Below are 22,035 nucleotides of genomic sequence, written 5' to 3'. Positions count from 1 at the left end.
AAACACTAAAGGGCAAATGGAGTTCTCCTTAAAATAGATAAGCAGTATCTATAAATAATCATCAGCAAGCATCATATATGAATGGGGGTAAACTAACAGCATTTCCAATAAGATAAGAGGTGAAAAAAGGATTCCCAATATCACCTCTATTATGCAGTATTGCATTAGAAATTTTTGCTTTCACGGTAAGAAAAGAAAAAGAAATTGAAGGAATTTAGAATAGGTAATGAAGAAACAAAACTCTTGCTCTTTGTAGATGAGATGATGGTATGTACTTAGAGAATCCTAGAAAGTCAACCAAATAGCTACTTGAAATGATTAACAACCTTAGCAAAGTAGGATATAAAATGAATCCACATAAATCATAGCATTTTTATATACGACCAATAAAGCCCAAGAGCAAGAAATAGAGAAATTCCATTTAAAGAAATTGTATACAAGGGGCAGCTAGGTTGCACAGTGAACAGCGCACTGGCCCTGGAGTCAGGAGTACCTGAGTTCAAATCTGGCCTCAGACACTTAATAATTACCTAACTGTGTGGCCTTGGGCAAGCCACTTAATCCCATTGCCTTGCAAAAAAAAGAAAAAGAAAAAAGAAAGAAAAAAGAAACTGTAAAATATAAAAAATATAAAAAATTTAGGAATCTACCTCCCAAGATAAACCAAGAAATGATATGGACACAATTACAAAATGCTTTTCATACAAATAAACTCAGATCTAAACAACTGGAAAAATGTCACTTGCTCATGGTTAGGCTGAGCTAATATGATAAAAATGTCAATTCTACCCATTTTAAATTACTTTATTCAATACTGTACCAATCAAACTATCAAAAAAAAAGCTAGAAAAATAGTAACAAAATGCATTTGGAGCAACAGAAGGTCAAGAATGTCAAGGGAATTAATGGAAAAAATGCAAAGAAAGGTGACTAGCTGCATGAGATCTAAAACTATTATAAATGTCAAAATATCTGGTACTGGCTAAGCAATAGAAAAGTCAATGAGTGGATTAAATGAGGTACAAAAGAAAGAGTAGTAAATGACAATAGTAATCTACTGTTTGATTAACCCAAAGACACTGGTTTCTGGAATAAGAACTCACTATTTGACAAAAATTTGCCAGAAAATGAGGGAGTTGGATGATATTTAAGGTCCTTCCAAGTCTGGGGAGGTACTCCTTTGAGCCTATGCATACAGATTGAGTTTTCACTTAACTCCCAGAAGTTTAGTGGAGAGCACACTGTCTTGTTTCTCTCATCTCCCTTCTATCATCTCCTTTGCTTGTGACATGTCTTAACCAGGATCATGACATGCATCCTTGTATCCCAGGGTTGGGGGCAGGAATGAGGAATTGAGGCTTCAGGATGGTTTTCCTCATAAGGCTGTGGAGTCAGGAATCATAGCCTGAAGAGTCTCAGCAGACACCTCCCTCTCCCTTATCTACTCCACGGTTGTTAAAGATCAAATGACAGAATATATGTCAAGAGCTTCTTCCCTCCCTCCCTTCCTTCTTCCATTCTCTCTCCTTCCCTTCTTCCCTTTTCCCTCCTTCCCTCCCTCCCTCTCTTTCCCACTTCTTTTCTTCTTTCCTTCCTTCCTTATGACTTACTTCTGAATAAGACTGACCCCTCCATTTATTTTACCCTTACTCCTATCTGTCTCTCCGTTAGTCTGCCAAAGTCATTTTGTCTTTTATGGACTCGGTTTCCTCATCTGTAAAATGAGATGGTTGAACTACTTGGCTTTTATGCAGCAGACACTGGACTAGATGCTAGAGATTCAAAGGCAAAAATGAAACTGTCCCTTTTCTCAAAGCACTTGTAAACTATTGGGGAAAATACCATGAGCATGTATAACTGGAGGGAACCAGGGAAGGCTTCATGTAGGAAGTGTATTTGAGATGAGTTTTGAAGAATATTAGGGATTCTAAATATTGGGGGTGAGGAGCAAAGAGAAAGCATGCAAAGGGGACAACCCAAGCAAAATCATGAAGATGGGAAATGGGATTGTAGAATGCATGAAGGGAAGTCATGCCCTTCTCTTTCATGTGGCTTTAGTCTCTTTCTCCATGTCTTTGGGTTAGGTCTCTTTGTCCTAAAGAAAACCTTTGCTTCATCCTGCTGTCCTATCAAGGTACCACTTCATTTGTCCTTTTCCTCCTTCACTGCCTAAGTTTCTTGAATGCAGAGTCTATCCTGACTACCTCCATCTCCTTGTCTGCTGCCATCAGGTTTCTCTCATCATTATTTACTTGCTCCTAGGGCACCAGTCACTTTCTATTTGCCAAATCAAGATCCCTTTTCTCATCATGCATCCTCTGTGGTTTCTGTTCAACATTTAACTTCTTTGATATCTTTTCTATCAACCCTTGGCTTCCATGATAATACATTCTCTTGGTGCTCAAGTCTTGCTGACATTTTCCCTTTCTTGTTTCCCAGTGTCCCTTCTTTCCTTCTCATCTTTAATGCAGAGTTTTTCCAGGTTCTCTCTTTCTGTCGCTTATCAGCACCCTCTTCTTTGGTGAGCCATCCAGGCGACTGACTTCATGACTCTCAGATCTATGTCTAGCCTTAGGGCTTCCCTTAAGCTCCAGGCTTGGTTTTCTCAACCAAGCATTGCAACTCCACATGTCCAAGATGAAGATGTCCAAAGCAGAACACATAATTGATGCTTGTGAATGAATGGATTGAGTGATCTCTCTTATGATCTTCAGTTTTTCATTGATAACAGTGCTCCATTACATGTTTCTCTGTTGTCCTTTGGATGAATCCCAACTGAATTCTTCTTTTTAAGTATTTTGATAATGGAATTTCAATATAATTGGTTTCTTTTATAATTCTATGTGCTTTGTTATATGCTTTTAAAGATATTCTGCTGAGAAGGGAGCCATAGCCTTCCCCAGGAGCCCCACAGGGGTCCAAGACACACAAAAAATTACAAACCCCCTAAGTCTAACCAATAGCTTATTGTCTCTTTTTTTAGTGTGATTTTAATAAATATCAACACAAATGAATATCTATACAAAGAAGAAAATGCATTGTATATGAAATTGTAAGCTTTGGTAATATACAGATTTTTTAGAAGTTTTTATTAGATCTCACAAGTTAGTAACAATGAAAGGCAGCAAGATGTATGTAGTAGGCAGAGAGCTGGTCCCAGATCCAGAAAGACCTGGGCTGTTTTTTTCTTTGACCCAAACTGGCTCCAGGATCTTAGGTAATTCATATGACCTCAGGGCCTCAGACAATTCTCTAAGGCTATAAATTGAGATCAGTTAGGTGGTTGCTAATTGGCACAGTGGAGAGAGCAGTGGGCTTAGAATTAGGAAAGCTCATCTTCATGAGTTCAAATTTGACCTCAGACACTTAGTAACCATTTAATCCTAGGCAAGTCACTTAACCCTGTTTGCTTCAGTTTCTTCTTCTGTAAAATGAGCTGGAGAAGGAAATGACAAACCTTAGCTTTGCTAAGAAAACCCCATATGAGATCATGAAGAATCAGACATGACTGAAGCAACACAGCAATATAAGTTATAGAGAAAGTACTAATCTACATTGTGAAGTTTCTTATGGCACTGAAATCATCCAATCCCTAGGAATAAAATTCCTCTCTAGGTATCCTTCTGAATTTCTGGGATGTAAAATTTTTTTTTTTATTTTTATATTTTCCCCTCCCCCCAAACATAAAATATTTTTCATCCACTGGGTTTCTCCCATGTGGATGGTTAGGTCAAACTTTTAGTGGCCATAACTCTCCTCCAGGAGATGCCATAGCGAACAAGGCCTTGGTTCAGTCAGCACTAAACCCTTGGCATATTTGAAGGAAGCATCTGAAGAACCTTTTCAGTTTTAAAAAACCTCTCTTCTTTTTTTTTAAATTTATTTTAGGCAATGGGGTGCAAGGTCACACAGCTAGGCAAATGATTAAGTTTCTGGGACAGGATTTGAACTCTGGTCCTCCTGACTCCAGAGCCGGTGCTGTATCCACTGTGCCCCCAGCTGCCCCAGGAAACCCCTCTTCTATTTGATCTCTGTTAGGTACCCTTTGGCAGGGCCTATATCTCTCTAGAGCTATCAAATCTAGCAATTTCATTTTCAGTATCTTTAAAGTAACTTTGTTTGATCTTGATATTTGCATAGGAATTGCCTTCTAGAAGGATATTCCCCTAAGATGGCATTCAAATGCCACCAAGTCAAATACTTCTTTCTAGTCAATTGGCAGTTGACACAGTGGGAGCTGATATGTTCTGCACCTTTTTAAATTCTGTGACTATCAAGATATGTTCTCCTGTGGAATAATGATTGTTGAAACCTCCTTTTTCAGACATGGCCAATGTTGAGTTTTATTTGACTACCTGGCTGCTGCAAGCAGAGGCTTTTTTAAAATTTTCTGGTGGAGATTTGGGAGACTAGTTTAGGAGAGGGAGTAGAGATTATGATGCACAAAAAGAAAAAGAAAAAAGTGGTCATCATTAAAAAAAAATAAACACATGAGAACAGAAGGATGTTAGATGGGACAGAGATAAGTAGGGCAATGTTGAAACTCCCATGATAAATCTTTTTAATAATCAACTACAACAAGCTGTACTTTGCAGGTTCCTGTACTATTCTTTTCTGATCTCCTTTGTATAGCACAGAGGAAAGAAAACTGGTTTGGGAGTCAGAGGATTCATTCAGATTTCATCATTGTTGTTTAGCATCTGTGTTTGACCTTTGGCAAAATCACTTAACATCCCTGAGTCCCAGTTTCTCAAGTGTCAAATGAGGGAGTTGAAGTAGATGGTTTGTATGGTTCCTTCCAGTTCTAAATTAGGAGCCTTTCGATTCTTCTTGGGTCTCATGTTCCTTCCTTAGCTGTAAAAAATAAGGGGAAGGCAGGCATGGAGGTAAATGAGTATAGTTTCTGTTATCTGGGAGAGAGGAGATGGTGGATTCTTTGAGTTCAGAAGCTTTGACCCTTGCTGTTATTCAGTCATTTTCAGTTCTGTCTGACTCTTTGTGACCCCATTTGGGGTTTTCTAAGCAAGATACGGGAGTAGTTTATCATTTCCTTCCCCAACTCATTTTATAGATGAGGAAACTGAGAAAAATGAGCTTAAGTGACTTATCCAGGGTCACATAACTAATAAATGTCTGAGGTTCAATTTGAACTCAGATCTTCCTGAGTCTAAGCCCAGTGCTTTATCCACTGTACTACTGTAGGGATAAAGCCAATGAGGCATCCAAACCAAGTCTGGCACCAAGGTGGAAGGGAGGGTCAAATCTTTTAGTTAGAAAAAGAATCAGTGAAAGCTTCACTATCAATCAAGATTGGAATTGGCTGGGGCACTTCCAGCTTTTCACTCTGAGTAAAAGGGATTTATTGGCCTTACATAATCCTTCCATGGTCTCTTGGTTGTTTCCCCTTCTAGATCTATGACCTTACATTCATATTGATTGATGTTTGTCAAGTTCATAATGATAAAGAAAACTGTTAGTGAAAACTTAGCTGTTCCATCTCCATTCTTTTTCAAGGATATCATACACACACACACATACACACACACACACACACACAAACACACAAACTCACACCGCTTCCTCTCTTTTCAAATCTCCATCAAGGATATTACACATATACACTCATATACCAAGAATATCCTTGATGGAGATTTGAAAAGAGAAGGAGGAAGGTGTGTGTGTGTGTGTGTGTGTGTGTGTGTGTTTCCCATTACAAATTCTGAAGCTACGGTAAAGCAAGCACCCAACAACAGAAGAACTGCATGACTTAACCCGCAGTGTATTAATGTAACGGAATACTATAATGCAATTAAGACCGACAAGTTTGAGGAATATAAAGAAATCCAGAAGGACCTTAATGAAATAACAGCAAACTAAGACAGCCGAAATGTGCGAACAAAGCACTCACTGGCACCTTAGAGGAAGGAAAGCCAATGAGAATGAATGGGCACACAGAATCCTGATGAGTCCTTGGAGGAAGTCCCTGAAAAGGGCTTACGCTATTTTAGGCATTGAAATTAATTAATTTAAATGTGAATGATCACAAAGCCATTTTAATTAGTTGTACTGATGTATACTATTAAATTTATAATCCTTTTTTTTTAAACTGAATAGTCTATGGATCTGTAGTTACTCATTTTCTTAATTGTTTTTTTCCTAGTAAAAATGTCCCATTTTTGTTTTTGAGGGTTTGGTCACCTCATTTCTTTTGCTTGTCTTAAGAGTCCTGCCTCCAGCACCTTTGGTGTTCCTCCTCCATTCACTCTGTGAGCCAATCCTGCAGGCCCTCACACATGGCACTCCATCTCCCATGCCTCAAATGCTCTTGGTCTTTACCTCCAACTTCTAGCCTCCCTGGTTTCCTTCAAGATTTAGGTCAAGGACAGCTAGATGGTGCAGTGGATAGAGTACTGGCCCTGGAGTCAGGAGTACCTGAATTCAAATCTGGCCTCAGACACTTAACGATTACCTAGCTGTGTGGCCTTGGGCAAGTCACCTAACCCCATTGCCTTGTAAAACAAAACAAAACAAAACAGGGATAGAACACTGGCCCTTACAGCTAAATAAGTTGTAAGTGTTTGAGATTGGATTTGAACTCAGGTCCTCCTGACTCCAGGGCTGGTGCTCTGTTTGCTGCATCACCTAGCTACCTCCTTCTATCACAATTCTATACCACAACTTGTTCAGCCCTTCCCCAGTTGATGCTCCTTTCTTTCTGAGATTCCCTTTCTTCTATCCTAATGTTATCTTGTCTGTGCTGTTATTTGCATGTTTCCCTTTTGGAACGTGAGCTCCTTGAGAGTGGGGAACTTGTCTTTGCCTTTCTCCACAGATTAGTATAATTCTTGCCCTTAACTAATTGCTTGTTCTTCTTCCTGTGTAGCCAGCCAACTGAAGTCAGAGGAGTTAAGTCTACCCGAGGGGAAGGTCCGAGTGAAACTGGATCATGATGGGACCATACTGGATGTGGATGAGGACGATGTGGAGAAGGTAGAGGACAGGTGACTGGAGATGGGGTCTGCCGAGCTTTCGGTGGAGGTAGGTGTGAAAGCCACACACTTCTCCCTTTCCTCTAGGCCAATGCCCCATCCTGTGAACGACTGGAAGACCTGGCCTCCCTGGTGTACCTCAATGAGTCAAGTGTCTTGCACACCCTCCGCCAGCGCTATGGGGCCAGCCTGCTGCACACATATGCTGGTCCAAGTTTGCTCATACTCAGCCCCCGAGGGGCCCCTGCTATGTACTCTGAGAAGGTATGGGATAGATGTTTTCCCCAGCAATCCCACTCTGTTTTTCAATTTCTCTGTTTTCTCCATTCATAACTCCATTCACATCTCCATCATCTTGCCTGACTCCTCCAATCTGCTCATCTGGCTTCCTGTCCAAAAGAGTAGAGATGACCAAAGGGTTTGGTTTTTTTTTTTAAATATCTAACCCCAGAATGAGGTCTTATGCGTGTCTACAAGCTATATTTCCATTCATTGTCTAGGCTCAGGCACAGGAAGAGGAAGGGAAGGGGAAAGGAGAGAGAGAGAGAGAGAGAGAGGGGAGGAGAAGGGAGGGGAGGGGAGGGGAGAGAGAGAGAGAGAGAGAGAGAGAGATACACACACTATGTCTCAAACACTGTGCTAATAAATAAAAATAAAAATCCAAACAAGCAAGACATTCCCTGCCCTCAAAGAGCTTATATTCTAATTACAGAGGAACTGGAGAGGGTGGATAGAAAGCAGAGATGAGGATGGAACATGTTAAGAGGATGACTAGGAAGTGGTACTTATGATTGTTTGGTTTTAGATGAGGTAAAGTTAAAAACTCACTTATCAGATGCCGAGAATCCAGGAATATGATCCAAGGTTCAAATAAGGTCCAGATATAGGTGGGGAAAGAGATGAGGATGATGACCAGTATAGACAGCATGGTGATGAGATGGTGCAAGAGTGGCATGGAAGCCTGTTCTTTGCCTAGACAAAGAGAATGCTTGCCCATCAAAGCTGGGGATCCAAGGGTGAACTCCAGAGCACCATTGGTAGGTGAAGAAGGGGTAGGTAAGGAGGTTGATAACCAGCATAGGAAGCATAGTGGGCAAAAGACCTAGATTGAAATCCTGTTTCTGATGCTTCCTACCTTGGTGATCTTGGATAAGTCACAATCTCCCTGGGCCTCTATTACTTCACCTCTAAAATGTGGGGCTTGGACTAAATGGCCTTCACAATTTCTTCCAGCTTTTAATCTCTGATTCTATGATTTGGATATTCTCCTTCCAGTCTGAGAGCTCTGATCCTGAGCCTTTGGCCTATATAGTTGTCAGTGTTCCCAGAGACTCAAGGTCTGATGCGCTTCCCCTCTCCCCTCTTCACCAAGGTGATGCACATGTTTAAAGGATGCCGGCGGGAAGAGATGGCACCCCACATCTACACCGTGGCACAGACTGCCTATCGAACCATGCTGATGAACCGCCAAGACCAGTCTATTGTCTTATTGGGTGCTAGTGGCAGTGGCAAGACTGCTAGCTGCCAGCACCTGGTACAATACCTGGCCACCATTGCTGGCACCAGTGGGAACAAGGTGTTCTCTGGTAAGATGGAGTGCTGGCCCTAAACTCATGGCCTGGGGTCATAAGGTTGATATGGGGAGAAGGCGCCAAGCTTTTCTGTCATCACTTGATGATTCCACTTTGGTGCCGTCTGGCACGATAAGCCATTGTTTCTGAAATGATCAAATGAGCCATCTCCTAGGGATCCCATCAATATGAGGGCCCTCATCCCAACAATATGAAGATCATGAGTGGAGTCCTGGGCTTGGTGGGTGGGGGGAGGAGTGGGGGGGAAGACTTGAGTCTGAGTCCTGCCTCAGGAACTGGAATGACCTTGGTCAAATTATTTACTTTCCCTGAACCCAATTTTCCTCATCTGCAAAATGGAATTGGATTCGATGATCTCTAAGATCCCTTCCAGCTATAGAGTTTTAATCCTATAATCCTCAACTGACTGGCTACAAGATAGTCTCCTTGCCATGTCTGGATTTTCCCCAGTCAACCCTATGAGGTTGGTGGATTCTTGGGAAGCAAGTTGGAGTCAGAGGGCCAGCTTGGCTCCTCTGAGACACTGCTAGGTCTTGAATGTCTACCTGGATCACCACATGCCCTCAGTGTCATTGCCTATATATATATATATATATCCCCTGATGTTTCTCTGATTTGCCCTTCCCAGTGGAGAAATGGCAGGCTCTATACACTGTCCTGGAAGCCTTTGGGAACAGCCCCACCATCATGAATGGCAATGCTACCCGCTTCTCTCAGATCATCTCATTGGATTTTGACCAAGCTGGCCAGGTGGCCTCAGCCTCTGTTCAGGTGAGGGGAGACTCTTTCCTCCACGTCTGAAATTTTGGAGAAAGGAAGGCTTAATCTGACTTGGTTGGACTAAGAGGATTTTGGCTATGATACAGCTTTTATTTCACTGGGCCCATTTCTTGGGGTCCTCCATCATGGAGGTCCTCATCCCATAAGCACCTATCCCATTTAATAGTGCCTCACTTCCTTTAGGGACTGCTCCATTGAGACTGTATGGGATATAAGATCTGGGACCCAGGCCCTTGGAAAAAGATAGAAATTAATTTCCTTAAAGACTTTTAGCTCCCTCTTACTTCCACTCCCTTCATCCTCACAATGCTTGAGGGACCTAGAGATGCATAAGGTTTCATCCTATCCCCTCCTGCCCTATATTCCCTCATTCCTATCCTCAACTTATACCAGTGATTGACTGATCTTGGTATCACTTACATCCAGTGGAGAGTAGAGTTAACATGTTCTGTTTTATCATAGACAGCATCCCTCCCCTGCCAAATGGCTTCAGAAGAAGGGTGGTAGTCAATGGGCTAGGGAGGTGCTGTAGGGACTCAGCTTTGAGACCTATGTGACTAACCATCTCTTCTGTTTTGGGACCCAGAACAGGACTTGGGACAGCTAGGTAGCATGGTAGATAGAGTTCTGAATCTGGAGTCAAGAAAATCTGAGTTCAAATCCTGTCTCTGAAACTTATTGGTTGTGTGACCCTGGGCAAAAATCACTTCATCCCAACCTCCTTCAGTTACCTCATCTGTAAAATGGAGGTAATAATACCTCCACCCTCCCCCAAGGTTGTTGTACTGACTAAAATAAATAAAATTTGTAAGGCACTTTGCAAACCTGAAAATGATATTTAATTGCTAGCTGTTGCCCCTGATGTTAAGAGTTAGCATGTCTCTGGGGCAGCTAGGTAGTGCAGTGGATAAAGCACCGGCCCTGGAGTCAGGAGTACCTGGGTTCAAATCCGGTCTCAGACACTTAATAATTACCTAGCTGTGTGGCCTTGGGCAAGCCACTTAACTCCATTGCCTTGCAAAAAACCTTAAAAAAAAACAACAAAGCAAAACAAAAAAAAAAGAGTTAGCATGTCTCTTGAAAGTAAGATAGGTCATCCTGTCCCTCAGGTACAGACAGACAATGGTAACAGTCTTTGCTGGTGAAGAACTTGGGGAGGTGGGGAACCCTTATTGGCTTTGACTCACATCCTTAGCCTACATTTTCCTACAGACTATGCTACTTGAGAAGCTCCGAGTCGCCCGTCGCCCATCCAATGAAGCCACCTTTAATGTCTTCTACTACTTATTGGCCTGTGGAGATAGCACCCTTAGGTGAGACAGGATGGGTGGTTGGGAAAAAATCCACTTGCCAGTGGATTGGGCCCTTGAATTTTGACCCTTGAGTTTTCTTGAGGCAGTTACTAAAGTATAATAATGCCACATGAATGGGCTCTTGAGGGTCACAGGGTGTTTACACCTGATCTAGTCTAACTCATATATGAAAGGAATTCCTGATGTAAAACATTGGATAAGTCCAGCTACATGTGCAAAAATAAGTAAAAGCAAAGTAATTTGGTAAGAAATAAGGCTCTAAATTGGGGGAGAATCAGGGTCATGTACTGAGTGACTTTGGGGGAGTCATTAACCCCACTAAGCCTCACTTTCTCAGTTCTCACTCCTTTCCAACTCTTAAGAGCCTAGGATCTTGGCCAACTCACTGAATTTCTTAGTTTCATCATCTGTAAAGAGGTGGGGGATTCAATGACCTTCCAGTCTATGAACCATCTGGGAATCTTGAAGCAAGGTCACAGCCCATTGGGAGTTACCCCCCCCATCCCAGTCACACAGGTCCTGCTTTCTGAGAGAATTCTAGGGCATAGAGGGCAGTCATTCCCTCAGAGATCCCTACTGTGGAGCCCAGGGCACCACTCCCTAGACATCCAGAACAGATGGTCCTCCCCAGTCCTAGATCCATGATCCTTAGGGCTGAAGGCCTCATGAAGGTGGCAGACCTGGCAACAACTGTTTCAGATGACAGGGAAGGAAGGAGGTGGGATCTGAAAGTAGGGGCACTGTACCCTCTGACAGAACTTAGAAGTCTAGAAATTGCTTAGACGTTGGCAGTGAGCAGACCTTGACCTGTCTGCTCTGACTGGTGCTAATGCTAAGTTTTCACCCACAGGACAGAGCTACACTTCAACCACTTGGCAGAGAACAATGTGTTTGGGATCGTGCCTTTGTCCAAGGTGAGGTGGCTTCAGGTGGCTAAGCTCAAAATGGAAACTCATGTGGCAGTGTTTTGAGTGAGCTTCCCTGGTTAGGCATGCAGGAGTCATATTTGATGACCTCTGGAGTCTTTTGCAGCTTTAAACCTATTCTGGTCAATTCACTTTGATTTTTCTGGGACTTCTGGTTTCTTCATCTGTAAAATGAGGGGGTCCTGCCTAGAAATCACTTGGGGATCCTGCCCAATAGAGCTGCTCTGTTCTAAACTTGTCTTCAGAGGGTTCCAGCAGTCACTGGCCTTCCTGTCCCCTTCAAATTATATGCTTGGGCTTGGATTCTTCCAGGGCAGGGGGTGGGGTGGTAATGGGGGTCTCCCTTGCCATGCTTTGGTGAGGAAGGCATCTTACATTCTGCATTACCATGGCCCTGATACCAACAAGTCTGGTCATTCCCTACAGCCTGAGGAGAAGCAGAAGGCAGCTCAGCAGTTCAGTAAGCTGCAGGCTGCCATGAAGGTTTTGGGCATTTCCCCTGATGAGCAGAAGGCCTGTTGGTTCATCTTGGCTGCTATCTACCACCTGGGGGCTGCAGGTGCCACCAAAGGTAAATGACAAAGCTGATCTTGTTCATATGGGAGAACTGTAAGACAAAGAGGTGAACTCAGTCATAAAACCCAGGCCCGACACTCACTGTGTGATCCTGGGCAAATCCCTTCTCTTGGACTTGGTGTCCTCACCTGTAAAATGAGGGATGGGGGCAGCTAAGCTAGGTGGCGCAGTGGATAGAGCACCAGCCCTGGAATCAGGAGTACCTGAGTTCAAATCCAGCCTTGGACACTTAATAATTACGTAGCTGTGTGGCCTTGGGCAAGTCACTTAACCCCATTGCCTTGCAAAAAACAAAAAAAAAATTAAATAAATAAACAAATAAAATGAGGGGTGGAGTTAGATGTCCTCTGAAATCTCTCCTGTCTCTACCTCTCTGGCCTCTGTTATCTGTTAAGTAAGGGGCTTGGGTTTGCTGACCTTTCAGATCCCTTACAATTTTAAATCTAAGAACCTATGAGACATCTAGACATCCTGAATCAAACTTGGGAGCTCCTGTTGGGAGCTCTTCTCTCATCCCACCTCTGGTACATTAATGGTCTTACCTCCTAAGAATCCTCTGAGACACTAAGGCACTTATTCACTGGGAGATTCTGGCCCTAGGGCCTACATCACCACCAGATGACCATATCTCTGTTCCAAAATGGGATAGTCTTTTCCATTGGGACATGACTGGCTACAATCTTTACAGGAGCCCTGCTCTGATACCTCACCATAGTGGTTGCTCTTAAAATATCAACCAGCAAGACACAGCCCCTGGAAGGTCATAGAGACTGGAGTAGTCCTCTTGGCTTTAGTCTGGCTAAGCTCAAAATGACTTATGTCCAACCACAAGGAGATGAATTAATAAACCACAGTCATTTTCCTGGAGGTAGCACCTAACTAGATGTGTGACCCTGGACAAGTCACTTAACATTTCTGTGGACTTCACTTTCCTATCTGTAAAAGGAGAGAGAACCTCCAGGGTTCCCCTCTAGCTCTAAGCCTAGGACACTGTGATTTTAACTTTTTGCACCTCAGTTTGCTTATCTGTAAATGAGGGATTTGGAAGCTACCTTCTAGCTCTACATCTGCAAACCGCTTTGATCCAGGGAAGCGTGACTGTAGTCAGTAACTCGGGCTCTTCGGCTGAAACTCCAAGTCCTCCTCTTGGACACAGGGTCAATTGATCAGTGAATATTCATTAAGTGGCTCCTGTGAACTTGGTAGTGTGCTGAGTGGCAGCGATATGAGAGCTTACTGTCTAATCAAGTAGAGAGCAGACAACTATGTATGGACAAGCTAGAGATGAGCAGGCTTGGAGATACCCACCAGAATTATGGGGGATCAGGAAAAGCTTCTTGTGGAAAGAGGGATTTGAGCTGGGACTTGGAGAAAGCCAGGGAGGCCGAGTCACTGGATTGCCAAGGATCTGGTGGAAATGGGAGGTACTAAAAAGATTAGTGGGCAGGGAGGTCATGAAAGGCTCTGAATGCCAAATGGAGGATTTTATAATTGATCCTGGAGGTGACTGAGAGCCACTGGTATTTACTGAGTAAGGGGTAACATGGTCAGACATAAGCTTTAGGAAGATTGGTTTGACAGTTGAGTGAAAGGTAGACAAGAACAGGGAGAGACTTGAGGCAGAGAGACCCACCAGCCAGCTTCTGCAGTAGTTCAGATTTGGAGTGATGAAGGCCTTCCCTAAGTGGGTAACAATGTTAGTAGAAAGAAAGAAAGTAGAAAGAAAATAAACAGGCCTTGTCATCCGACTGGATATGGGAGCAAAAGAGGGTGATGAAAAAGTAAGGAGCAGAGGATGCTACCTAGGTTGTCAGCCTGGGTGGCTGGGAGGATGGTGATACCTCAAAAGTGGCAGGCAAATGAGAAAGAAATGCAGGTTTGGTGGGAAAGATGAATTCAGTTTTGGATATAGTGAGATGTCTACTGATATCTAGTTCAAGATGTCTGAAAGATAGTTGGAGTTTAGAAATCAGGGATGAATTAAGTGGATTTGAGAATCATCAGGATGGAGATGGTCATTAAATTCATGGGAATTGTATAAAGGGAAAGGGGGAGGACCCAGGACAGAACCCTCTGGGACACCCACAGTTAGTAGGCATGACATAGATGAAGAGCCAACAAAGGCAACTAAGAAGTGGTCAGAGAGGTAGGAAGAAGACCAGGAGAGATTAATGTCATAGACAGCATGAGATATGAGGCAGAAGAAAGGGAACTTAGGGACCCCCCTCACGCCAAATGAATAACTCATTCCTATTCCCTTCCACACAGCACCCCTTGAGGAACTATCTGGTAACTAAGCCCGGTAACCCTCCCTATTGGGGGTGAATGGTGCTTCCCCTCCCCCCCACTCCTGGGGTAAATGGGGCTCCCTCTGTGGTGTTCCCTCTGCTCTCACTCTAGGGTGCTGGGATTTGTCTGGCTCAGTGGGGTTGAAAAGGAAGCCGGCCTGGGCAGGAGGTGCAGAGTTGGGATTAATCCAAGCAGTCAGGGGACCTTGGGTAATGGGCCTACAACGGGGCCCAGGGCAGTTCTATCTGTGCTAGCCAGGGCTCAAGGCCTGCTCCTCTTGACTCAGCTCATGGAGCTGTGCTATTTCTTATGGTCCAGATATGATGGACTTGCCCCTCCTTTAGCTCCTAGAAGCCACAGGCCGGCTTTCCCTAAGTCTCCCTTCTTTAGAATCTCTCTCTCTCTCTCCCCTCTCTCTCTCTCTCTCTCTCTCTCTCTCTGTCCCTCTTCTCTTATCTCTGTCTCTCTTTTCTGTTTTCCTCTCTTCTTTTTCCTCTCTCCTCTTCTCTCTCCTGCTTCTGTCTCTGTCTCTCTCTCTCTCTCTCCCTCTGTCTCTGTCTCCCCCTCTTCTCTTATCTCTATGTCTCTTTTCTCTGTCTTCCTCTCTTCTTTTTCCTCTCTCCTCTTCTCTCTTCTCTCTCCTGTTTCTGTCTCTGTCTCTCTGTCCCTCTTCTCTTATCTCTATGTCTCTCTCTTTTCTCTGTCTTCCTCTCTTCTTTTTCCTCTCTCCTCTTCTCTCTGTCTGTCTGTGTCTCTCTCTCTGTCTCTCTCTCTCTCTCTCTCTCTCTCTCTCTCTTGCATGATGGGGTAGTGGCCATGAGGGGGCAGCAGGTGGCGGGGCTGCAGCTTTCCACCTTTTTGCTTGGAGATTAAGGCATGACTGAGATTGATTGGTTTGGAGGGTTGGGAGAAGAGGTCGTAGATTCTGGGGTGGGAGGGGCCTGGGAGTTTCTGAAAAGAGGAGGTGGGGGAGGCCCCAGCTGGCCTTCTGGAGCTTGCTTCAATGAAGCCCCATTTGGGGGATTTAGGACCTTGGACAGCCCCTTTCCCATCTTGAACAGGGAGACTGGCTGCTAGGTCTAAACATTCCTCCTGGACCCCTTTCTTTTTGGGCAGGAAGACTGTTGACCTATAAAGAAGGCTGTAGGGGATGCCTGGCTGGGGGATCTGGCTCAGGGCTAGTCCCTTTTGTGGGTCCAGATAGAAAAAGGGGGTCTGTGCCTGACTTGAAAATGCTATCTCTGAAGTGTGTGGGTGTGAACACTTGTGAACACAGGTGTCCCCAGGGACAGTCCTGGAGGGTGTGTGTGTGCGTGTGCGTGTGCGTGTGCGTGTGCGTGTGCGTGTGTGTGTGTGTGTGTGTGTTGCCGTATCTGTCACTGTCCCTTGATTTTCTGGGTTGTATATCTCCTCCAGGTGCGATAGGTAATGGATAGAATTTCAGAGCATGTTTGTCTTTGAGACAACTTCTGTGCATTTGAGGCTGGGGAGGCTCCCCGAGCCTGTGGCTTGGTGGGCGTTTCTGTGTGTCTGTGTGTATTGCTTTATCTGTTACTGTCCCTGATTTTCTGGGTTGTATATCTCCTGGGGGTACAGATAGATGTCTGCTAGAATTTCAGAGCGTGTGTGTGTGTGTGTGTGTGTGTGGGCTCAGACCTGCTTCCTAGGTGTCCCCTTCCCCTCCTCCACCACCCGCCCTCTCCCGCCGGGCTGTGTTTATGATTTTGTTTGCTAACAAACTGTTTTTCTTTGCATGCTGCATGCTGGCCCTTTGCCTTACAGAAGCTGCTGAAGGTAAAACCTTGTTTCTTGTTAGCTTTCCTTAATTACCGTGATTAGCCACATGTTGACTGAGACGTGTGTCTGCGTGGGCCGCTCCCCCGCAGCTCTCTCTGGGTGGTGGGGGTGCACACTCCAGGCCTCCTTCCACACTCTCCCCCAGCAGCTGCTTAGGTGCCACTGAGTGGGGGGGAAAGTAGGAAAAGGGGAGACATCCCCCCCAGGCACTGACAGAAACAGGCATCCTACCCTGAACTCCCCCCCCCCCATTCTCCAGGCAGGCAGCTCTGGGGCCATGCCTGTCTTTGGAGGGGGCTTGAAGATTGGCTGAGACTGAGCACCTGGGGGATTGGGCGGTGTAGGTGTGATGTCCTGCCTCGGTGGGAGGCAGTCACCTTCTTTTGTGCCTGCCTCATTTCTGTCACCCTTACCTCTGGGGGGCAGGAATAAGGAACCTTGGGGAGCCTCAGGCCATCTAAGCTCCCCAGGGGCATCCCTGACATGTGACCATAGGTCATCAGAAGCTGCGGCCCTACTGAGCTTCAGGGCCTCACCCCTTGAGTGACGAAGGCCACAGGACCCCTGGTCACCAGAGGGTGAGAGGAAACTCTCCTAAGATCTCCTCTGCTCCTTTTGGCAGCTGGGCGCAAGCAATTTGCCCGCCATGAGTGGGCTCAGAAGGCGGCCTATCTGCTGGGCTGTAGCCTGGAAGAACTTTCATCTGCCATCTTCAAACACCAACCCAAGGGCTCCCTGCAGCGCTCCACCTCCTTCCGCCAGGGCCCTGAGGAGAACAGCTCAGGGGATACCCCAGGTATGGTTGGCCCCACTTCCCAACTATGCTGTCAGTTGTGCTGCTGTAGGCAAGGTCAATTTTCTCATCTCTAGAATGGGGTTATAATCCTGGGAAAGAGGCAGCGTTGTATAGTGAGTCTGCTTCCTTGCTGTCATAGTTCTTGTTCCAAACTGATCAGACACCACTGAGCCAGGAAGTCTCTGGGAGGCTCAGATGACATGACCTCCACAAAGGACTTGTAAACCATAAAACACTGGACGTAGGTGATGCTTGGTTCTCATCGTCATCTTCGTTAGGGAAATCAATGTGAGCTAATTCCTTCCTCTCTAAAAGACCTGGTGTAGGCACTCAGCTAATCCATCTGGCCAGGACTCAGGCCTGGGGAGGGGCAGGGACTGTGCCCGAGCCCCTGGCAAGCCAGGCCCTCCCAGTGCTGGAAGAAACCACAGCCCACGGATTTCCCCACAGGCTCCAAGCTGAGCGCCCTCGAGTGTGTGGAAGGCATGGCCGCGGGTCTCTACTCTGAGCTCTTCACTCTCCTGGTCTCCTTGGTGAACAGGTATGGGCCTGGCTCCCCAGCTGTTGGGCAGATGGTTCCAAACCCCCACCTGATGCCTTCCCCGCAGTGCAGTGCATCCCTTTCACCAGCAGAGGGTGGCAGTCTAGTGCCTGAACCGAGACGTGTGGTCATGGGGGGCACTGGCATGAGTGACCAGGCTTTTGTTGTGTCATCAGTCAAATGTAGAGTAGGACTTGAAGACCTCCAGGGTCCCCTCCAGCTCTGACCTATGACCCAGTGACTTCCAAGGTCCCCTCAAATTGGAAGTCTATGTATGACTCAGTGACTTCCAGGGTCCCCTCCAGCTCAGATTCTATGACCCAGTGAGCTCTAGGGTCCCTTCCAGTTCAAAATCTATGACCCAATGACCTCCAGGGTCCCCTCCAGTTTGAAGTCTATGACCCAATAACTTCCAGGGTCCCCTCTATCTCTGACTCAAGAACCCAGTAACCCCCAGGGTCCTTTCTACCTCTGACTCTAGAACCAGTAACCTCTAGGATCCCCTCCAGCTTTGACTCTAAGAACCCAGTAAGTTCCAGGGTGCCCTCTATGACCTTATAACCCAATGACCTCCAGGGTCCCCTCCAGCTATAACTTTATGATCCTATGACCCAATGGCTTCCAGGGTCTCCTCCAGTCCCAACTGTATGATTCAATGATCTCTGGGGTCCCCTCTAGCTCTAAGACCTTAGGACCCAATTCTTAGGTGAGCATTAGATTTGATCTGGGTTCTTCACCTGGGGTTCATGAATTTGTTTTTTCTTTATAACATCTGGATAATCATATTTGATGTAACTGGTTTGCTTTGTCATCCATGTTCTATTTTATGCATTTGTACAACTAATGCTTTGACTCCTGTCCTCCCTGAAGGGCCCTCAAGTCCAGCCAGAATTCCCTGTGCTCTATGATGATTGTGGACACCCCTGGCTTCCAAAATCCAGACCTGGGGGGCTCGACACGAGGGGCCTCCTTTGAAGAACTGTGCCATAATTATACTCAGGACCGACTGCAGACTCTCTTCCATGAGAGAACCTTTGTGCAGGAGCTAGAGAGATACAAGGAGGTAGGGACCAAGCCCTGGGACCCCTGAAGAGGCAAATCCAAGACCCAATGTGGGGGGCATGGGTGAAGGTGTTTATAGATGAAAATAGAAATTCCCCTTTGACCCTGTGGTAAGACCTTTTTCTAACTCTTATGGTCAATCAATTCTTAACCCCTTGTATGCTGGAATCCCATTCCCCTTTAGTGCTTCTATTGCTAAAATAGGCCAGTATACCTGGACCTGTTGTTTGCTCTGTCACTCACCACTGATGTTGTCATCCTTCCTAGGAGAACATCGAGTTGGCATTCGATGACATGGAGCCTGGTACATTGGACTCTGTAGCTATTGTGGACCAAGCATCCCACCAAGCTTTGGTAAGCATTGCAGGGATGGGGCTGGCTCTTGCCTTCCAGATCTTCATTTCTCTTCTTCCTTTCCTTTCCTTTCCTTTCTTTCCTTTACTGAAAGTTCAATTCAGCAAACATCTGCTTCAGTTTCCTTATCTGTAAAATGGGAGGTCTAGGACTAGTTGGGTTCTTGAGTTCCTTTCCAGTTCTAGGTCTATGACCTTGAGCAGACACAATGTGGTTCAAAGACCAGGGTGCCAGTTCTTGTATCAGAGGCCCTGGGTTCAAATTTCAGCCTGGCTACTTACTCCCTTAGCAAGTTATAACTCTTCCCGGGACCTTAGTTTCCTTATCTGTATGATGTGGCAGTTGGATTAGATAATAATATAATAAAAATGAGCATTTATATCACATATATGGTTTTGTTTGAGCCTCAAATCAAGGAAGGAGGTAGGTCCTATCATTATTTCCATTTTACAGAGGAGACAAAGGTACAGAGATGTAATGTGACCTGCTCTGGGTCACCTAGGTAGTAGGTATCTGAGCGGGATTTGAATTCAGGTCTTTCTGACTCCCAGGCTAATTTGTATGTATTAGTCCATTTAGGCATCTGCACTCTCTAAGGTTCCTTTCAACTCTAGACACTGGAGTCCTAAACCTTCTACCTCTGTGTGGCAAGAGGACAGTCCAAGGGACAGGGGTCCAGCTTGTCATCCACGGTCAGACCCTCTTGACTGTTTTGAGAGGACATGATCTGGAAATGGAGTCTAGAGAGAGAGATTTGCCCTTCCCTGGAGGGACTGGAGGCCCTTGTGGTTGGAGTCATGATCAGACACCAGAGAAGCACAGAATCTTTTAGCCTGAAGAACCTGCCCAGGAAAGGGGCGCATTTTGATTCTAGATGGGCACTTCCACTAAGCCAACTGGGAAATATCAGGTCTTCCATCATCAAAGGGTTTTGTGATCAGAGATAGATGGGTTGGCATGAAACTGAGGAGACTTCTCTGATTCCTTCACTCATGGCAAGGACTCCAGAAAGCCTTGTCGATCAGCTGGCTCTAATGAGCACCTGGTGCTTGCTCTTTGCCCTTAATTAGGCAAATTGTGTGAGATGGTTCATTAGAAAATTGTCATTGATGCTGGGTTGCTAATTTCTTTCCCCAGCTTTGATGCCCATCACCCTCTTGTGGGCCCACCCCTGGGGATAGGGCTTTGTTTTTCTGGCAACAGGGGGTGGAGACAGGAGATGGCTGCCATCACCCCAGTCCTGTGAACCCAGTGGTTTGGGGGGGGTCTGTCTGGCTTTATCCCAATTTTGAGACACACCTGGAGAGCTCCAGATAGTCCCTGAAAGTGTTAGTGAGACCCAGGAGTAGATTAGGATGCTGGGGTCCCGGTTCAAGCCATCCCTCATGATTACAGAGGGGACCAAGTATCAAGGTGCCTTCCAATGGCTTCATGTCCATGGCAAACTCCCTTCCCCCAATTGAGGATTTCTGCTTGCCATGGAGAGCCAGGAACCCACTTATCATTCTAATGGACTGGCCCTGTATTCCTGAGGCCCAGCCCAATCCGTCATGGTACCTTAATCACCCATCAGGCCTCAGCCTTGTTCTGCCAAGGTCCCTCTTTTATCCTTTTAGTGATAATGACACAGGCAGCACAGGGAGAAGGTGTGAGCAGCCAGGGCAAAGGGGAGGAAAAAGAGCTAGGGGAAGAATCAGGGAGCTGAGGGAAAAGACCCCTCAGAGCTAGTTCATTTGGGGACCATGGGAAGGGGGAAGGGAGGAAGAGAAGGGGATCAAATTCTTTGTCAATTAATCAGGAGGTACTTATTATAAAGCACCTAGACACGAGTCCAGTCTTTTATTGGGAAGGCCTAGGAGTTCCTTTCATCCCATCCCAGAGCAGATCTGGCAAGGACTTCAGCAGCCATTGAGTTCAATTCCCTCATTTTACAGATGAGGAAACTGAGGCCTGAATAAGTTAAGTGGTTAGGATTATAGATACGGAGCTGGAAGTGAGCTCAAAGGTTGTCTAGTCTCTCATTTTGTAGATGAAGAGGCTGAGGTCTGCTTCACTGAGGGTTCAGTGACATAAAGATATCATAGACTGAGATCAGAGCTCTTTTTGCTCAATCCCCTCATTTAACTGAGGCCTAGGGAAGTGATTTGCCCAGGGCTACATCAGTGTCAGAGGTGGGAATGGAACCCAGGGCCCAGAGCCAATGCTCTTTCCCCTGTACCAGGCTTCCTCCTTCCTCTCTCAGACCCCGTCTTGGGCAGTTTCTTGTAATTCTAGGTAATGTGAGCCCATGTTCCTTTCAGGTGCGATCACTGGCCCGGCCAGATGAGGCCCGGGGCCTTCTGTGGCTGTTGGAAGAAGAGGCAGTGGTTCCCGGTGGCACTGATGAGGCCCTGCTAGAGCGGCTTTTCTCTTACTATGGCCCTCAGGATGGTGACAAGAAAGGTTTGTAGAGCAGCGCTTCACACCTTCCAAGGTGTGGCCAATTCCCTCATTCTCCATTATGAGTTCCCTAGTTTTGCCCAGCATTCCCTCTGGTTAAGTAGGAATTTGATCCCCAGGGGTGTCCTACAGGGTAGTGCCACCCTGAAGCCCTTGGGCATTTTGTCTCTGAGCCCAGTCCCTTGGAGAATTCTATTTTTTTTTTTACAAATTTAGTATTTTATTTTCGTTTTTAAAGTTGAGTTCCAAATTTTCTCCCTTTCTCCATCTCCACCTCCCTCATTGAGAAGGAAATCAATTTGATGTAGGTTATATAGGTGTAATCATACAAAACATATTTCCATATTAGTCATGTTATAAAAGAAAATATAGACCAAAATAAAACTCCCCCAAAACAAAGTAAAAAAAAAAAAAGAGTATGTTTGGATTTATATTCAGACTCCATCAGTCTGTGGAGGTAGATAACATTTTTCATCATAAGTCGTTCAGAGTTGTCTTGCTGAGAATAGCTCATTCATTCACACTTGATTATCTTACAATTTTGCTGTTACTGTGTATAGTGTTTTCCTCATTTTTCTCAT

General features: G+C 45.4%; 1 protein-coding gene across 8 annotated transcripts in view; it reads left to right on the top strand.

The window, feature by feature from the left end:
• The window catches only part of MYO18A (myosin XVIIIA), a 154,594-nt gene that overhangs the window by 81,034 nt on the left and 51,525 nt on the right, over positions 1-22,035 (top strand). For 4 of the 8 annotated variants that reach the window (XM_074189099.1, XM_074189100.1, XM_074189101.1 and 1 more), the window contains 13 exons: positions 6,884-6,990; positions 7,077-7,253; positions 8,362-8,575; positions 9,210-9,352; positions 10,574-10,674; positions 11,525-11,588; positions 12,027-12,171; positions 16,248-16,259; positions 16,885-17,058; positions 17,509-17,599; positions 18,470-18,662; positions 18,929-19,015; positions 21,316-21,457. In XM_074189099.1, coding sequence (XP_074045200.1) covers positions 6,884-6,990; positions 7,077-7,253; positions 8,362-8,575; positions 9,210-9,352; positions 10,574-10,674; positions 11,525-11,588; positions 12,027-12,171; positions 16,248-16,259; positions 16,885-17,058; positions 17,509-17,599; positions 18,470-18,662; positions 18,929-19,015; positions 21,316-21,457 — 1,650 coding nt within the window. Of the gene's footprint in view, positions 1-6,883; positions 6,991-7,076; positions 7,254-8,361; positions 8,576-9,209; positions 9,353-10,573; positions 10,675-11,524; positions 11,589-12,026; positions 12,172-14,444; positions 14,466-16,247; positions 16,260-16,884; positions 17,059-17,508; positions 17,600-18,469; positions 18,663-18,928; positions 19,016-21,315; positions 21,458-22,035 lie in introns of all 8 variants that reach the window. The other 4 variants (XM_074189103.1, XM_074189097.1, XM_074189098.1 and 1 more) reach the window with 2 other exon arrangements.

This window comes from Macrotis lagotis, chromosome 5 (assembly GCF_037893015.1).
Source record: "Macrotis lagotis isolate mMagLag1 chromosome 5, bilby.v1.9.chrom.fasta, whole genome shotgun sequence".
Lineage (NCBI taxonomy): Eukaryota > Metazoa > Chordata > Mammalia > Peramelemorphia > Peramelidae > Macrotis > Macrotis lagotis.
Note: the sequence above shows the minus strand (reverse complement) of the source record. Positions and strands in the feature narration are given on the sequence as shown.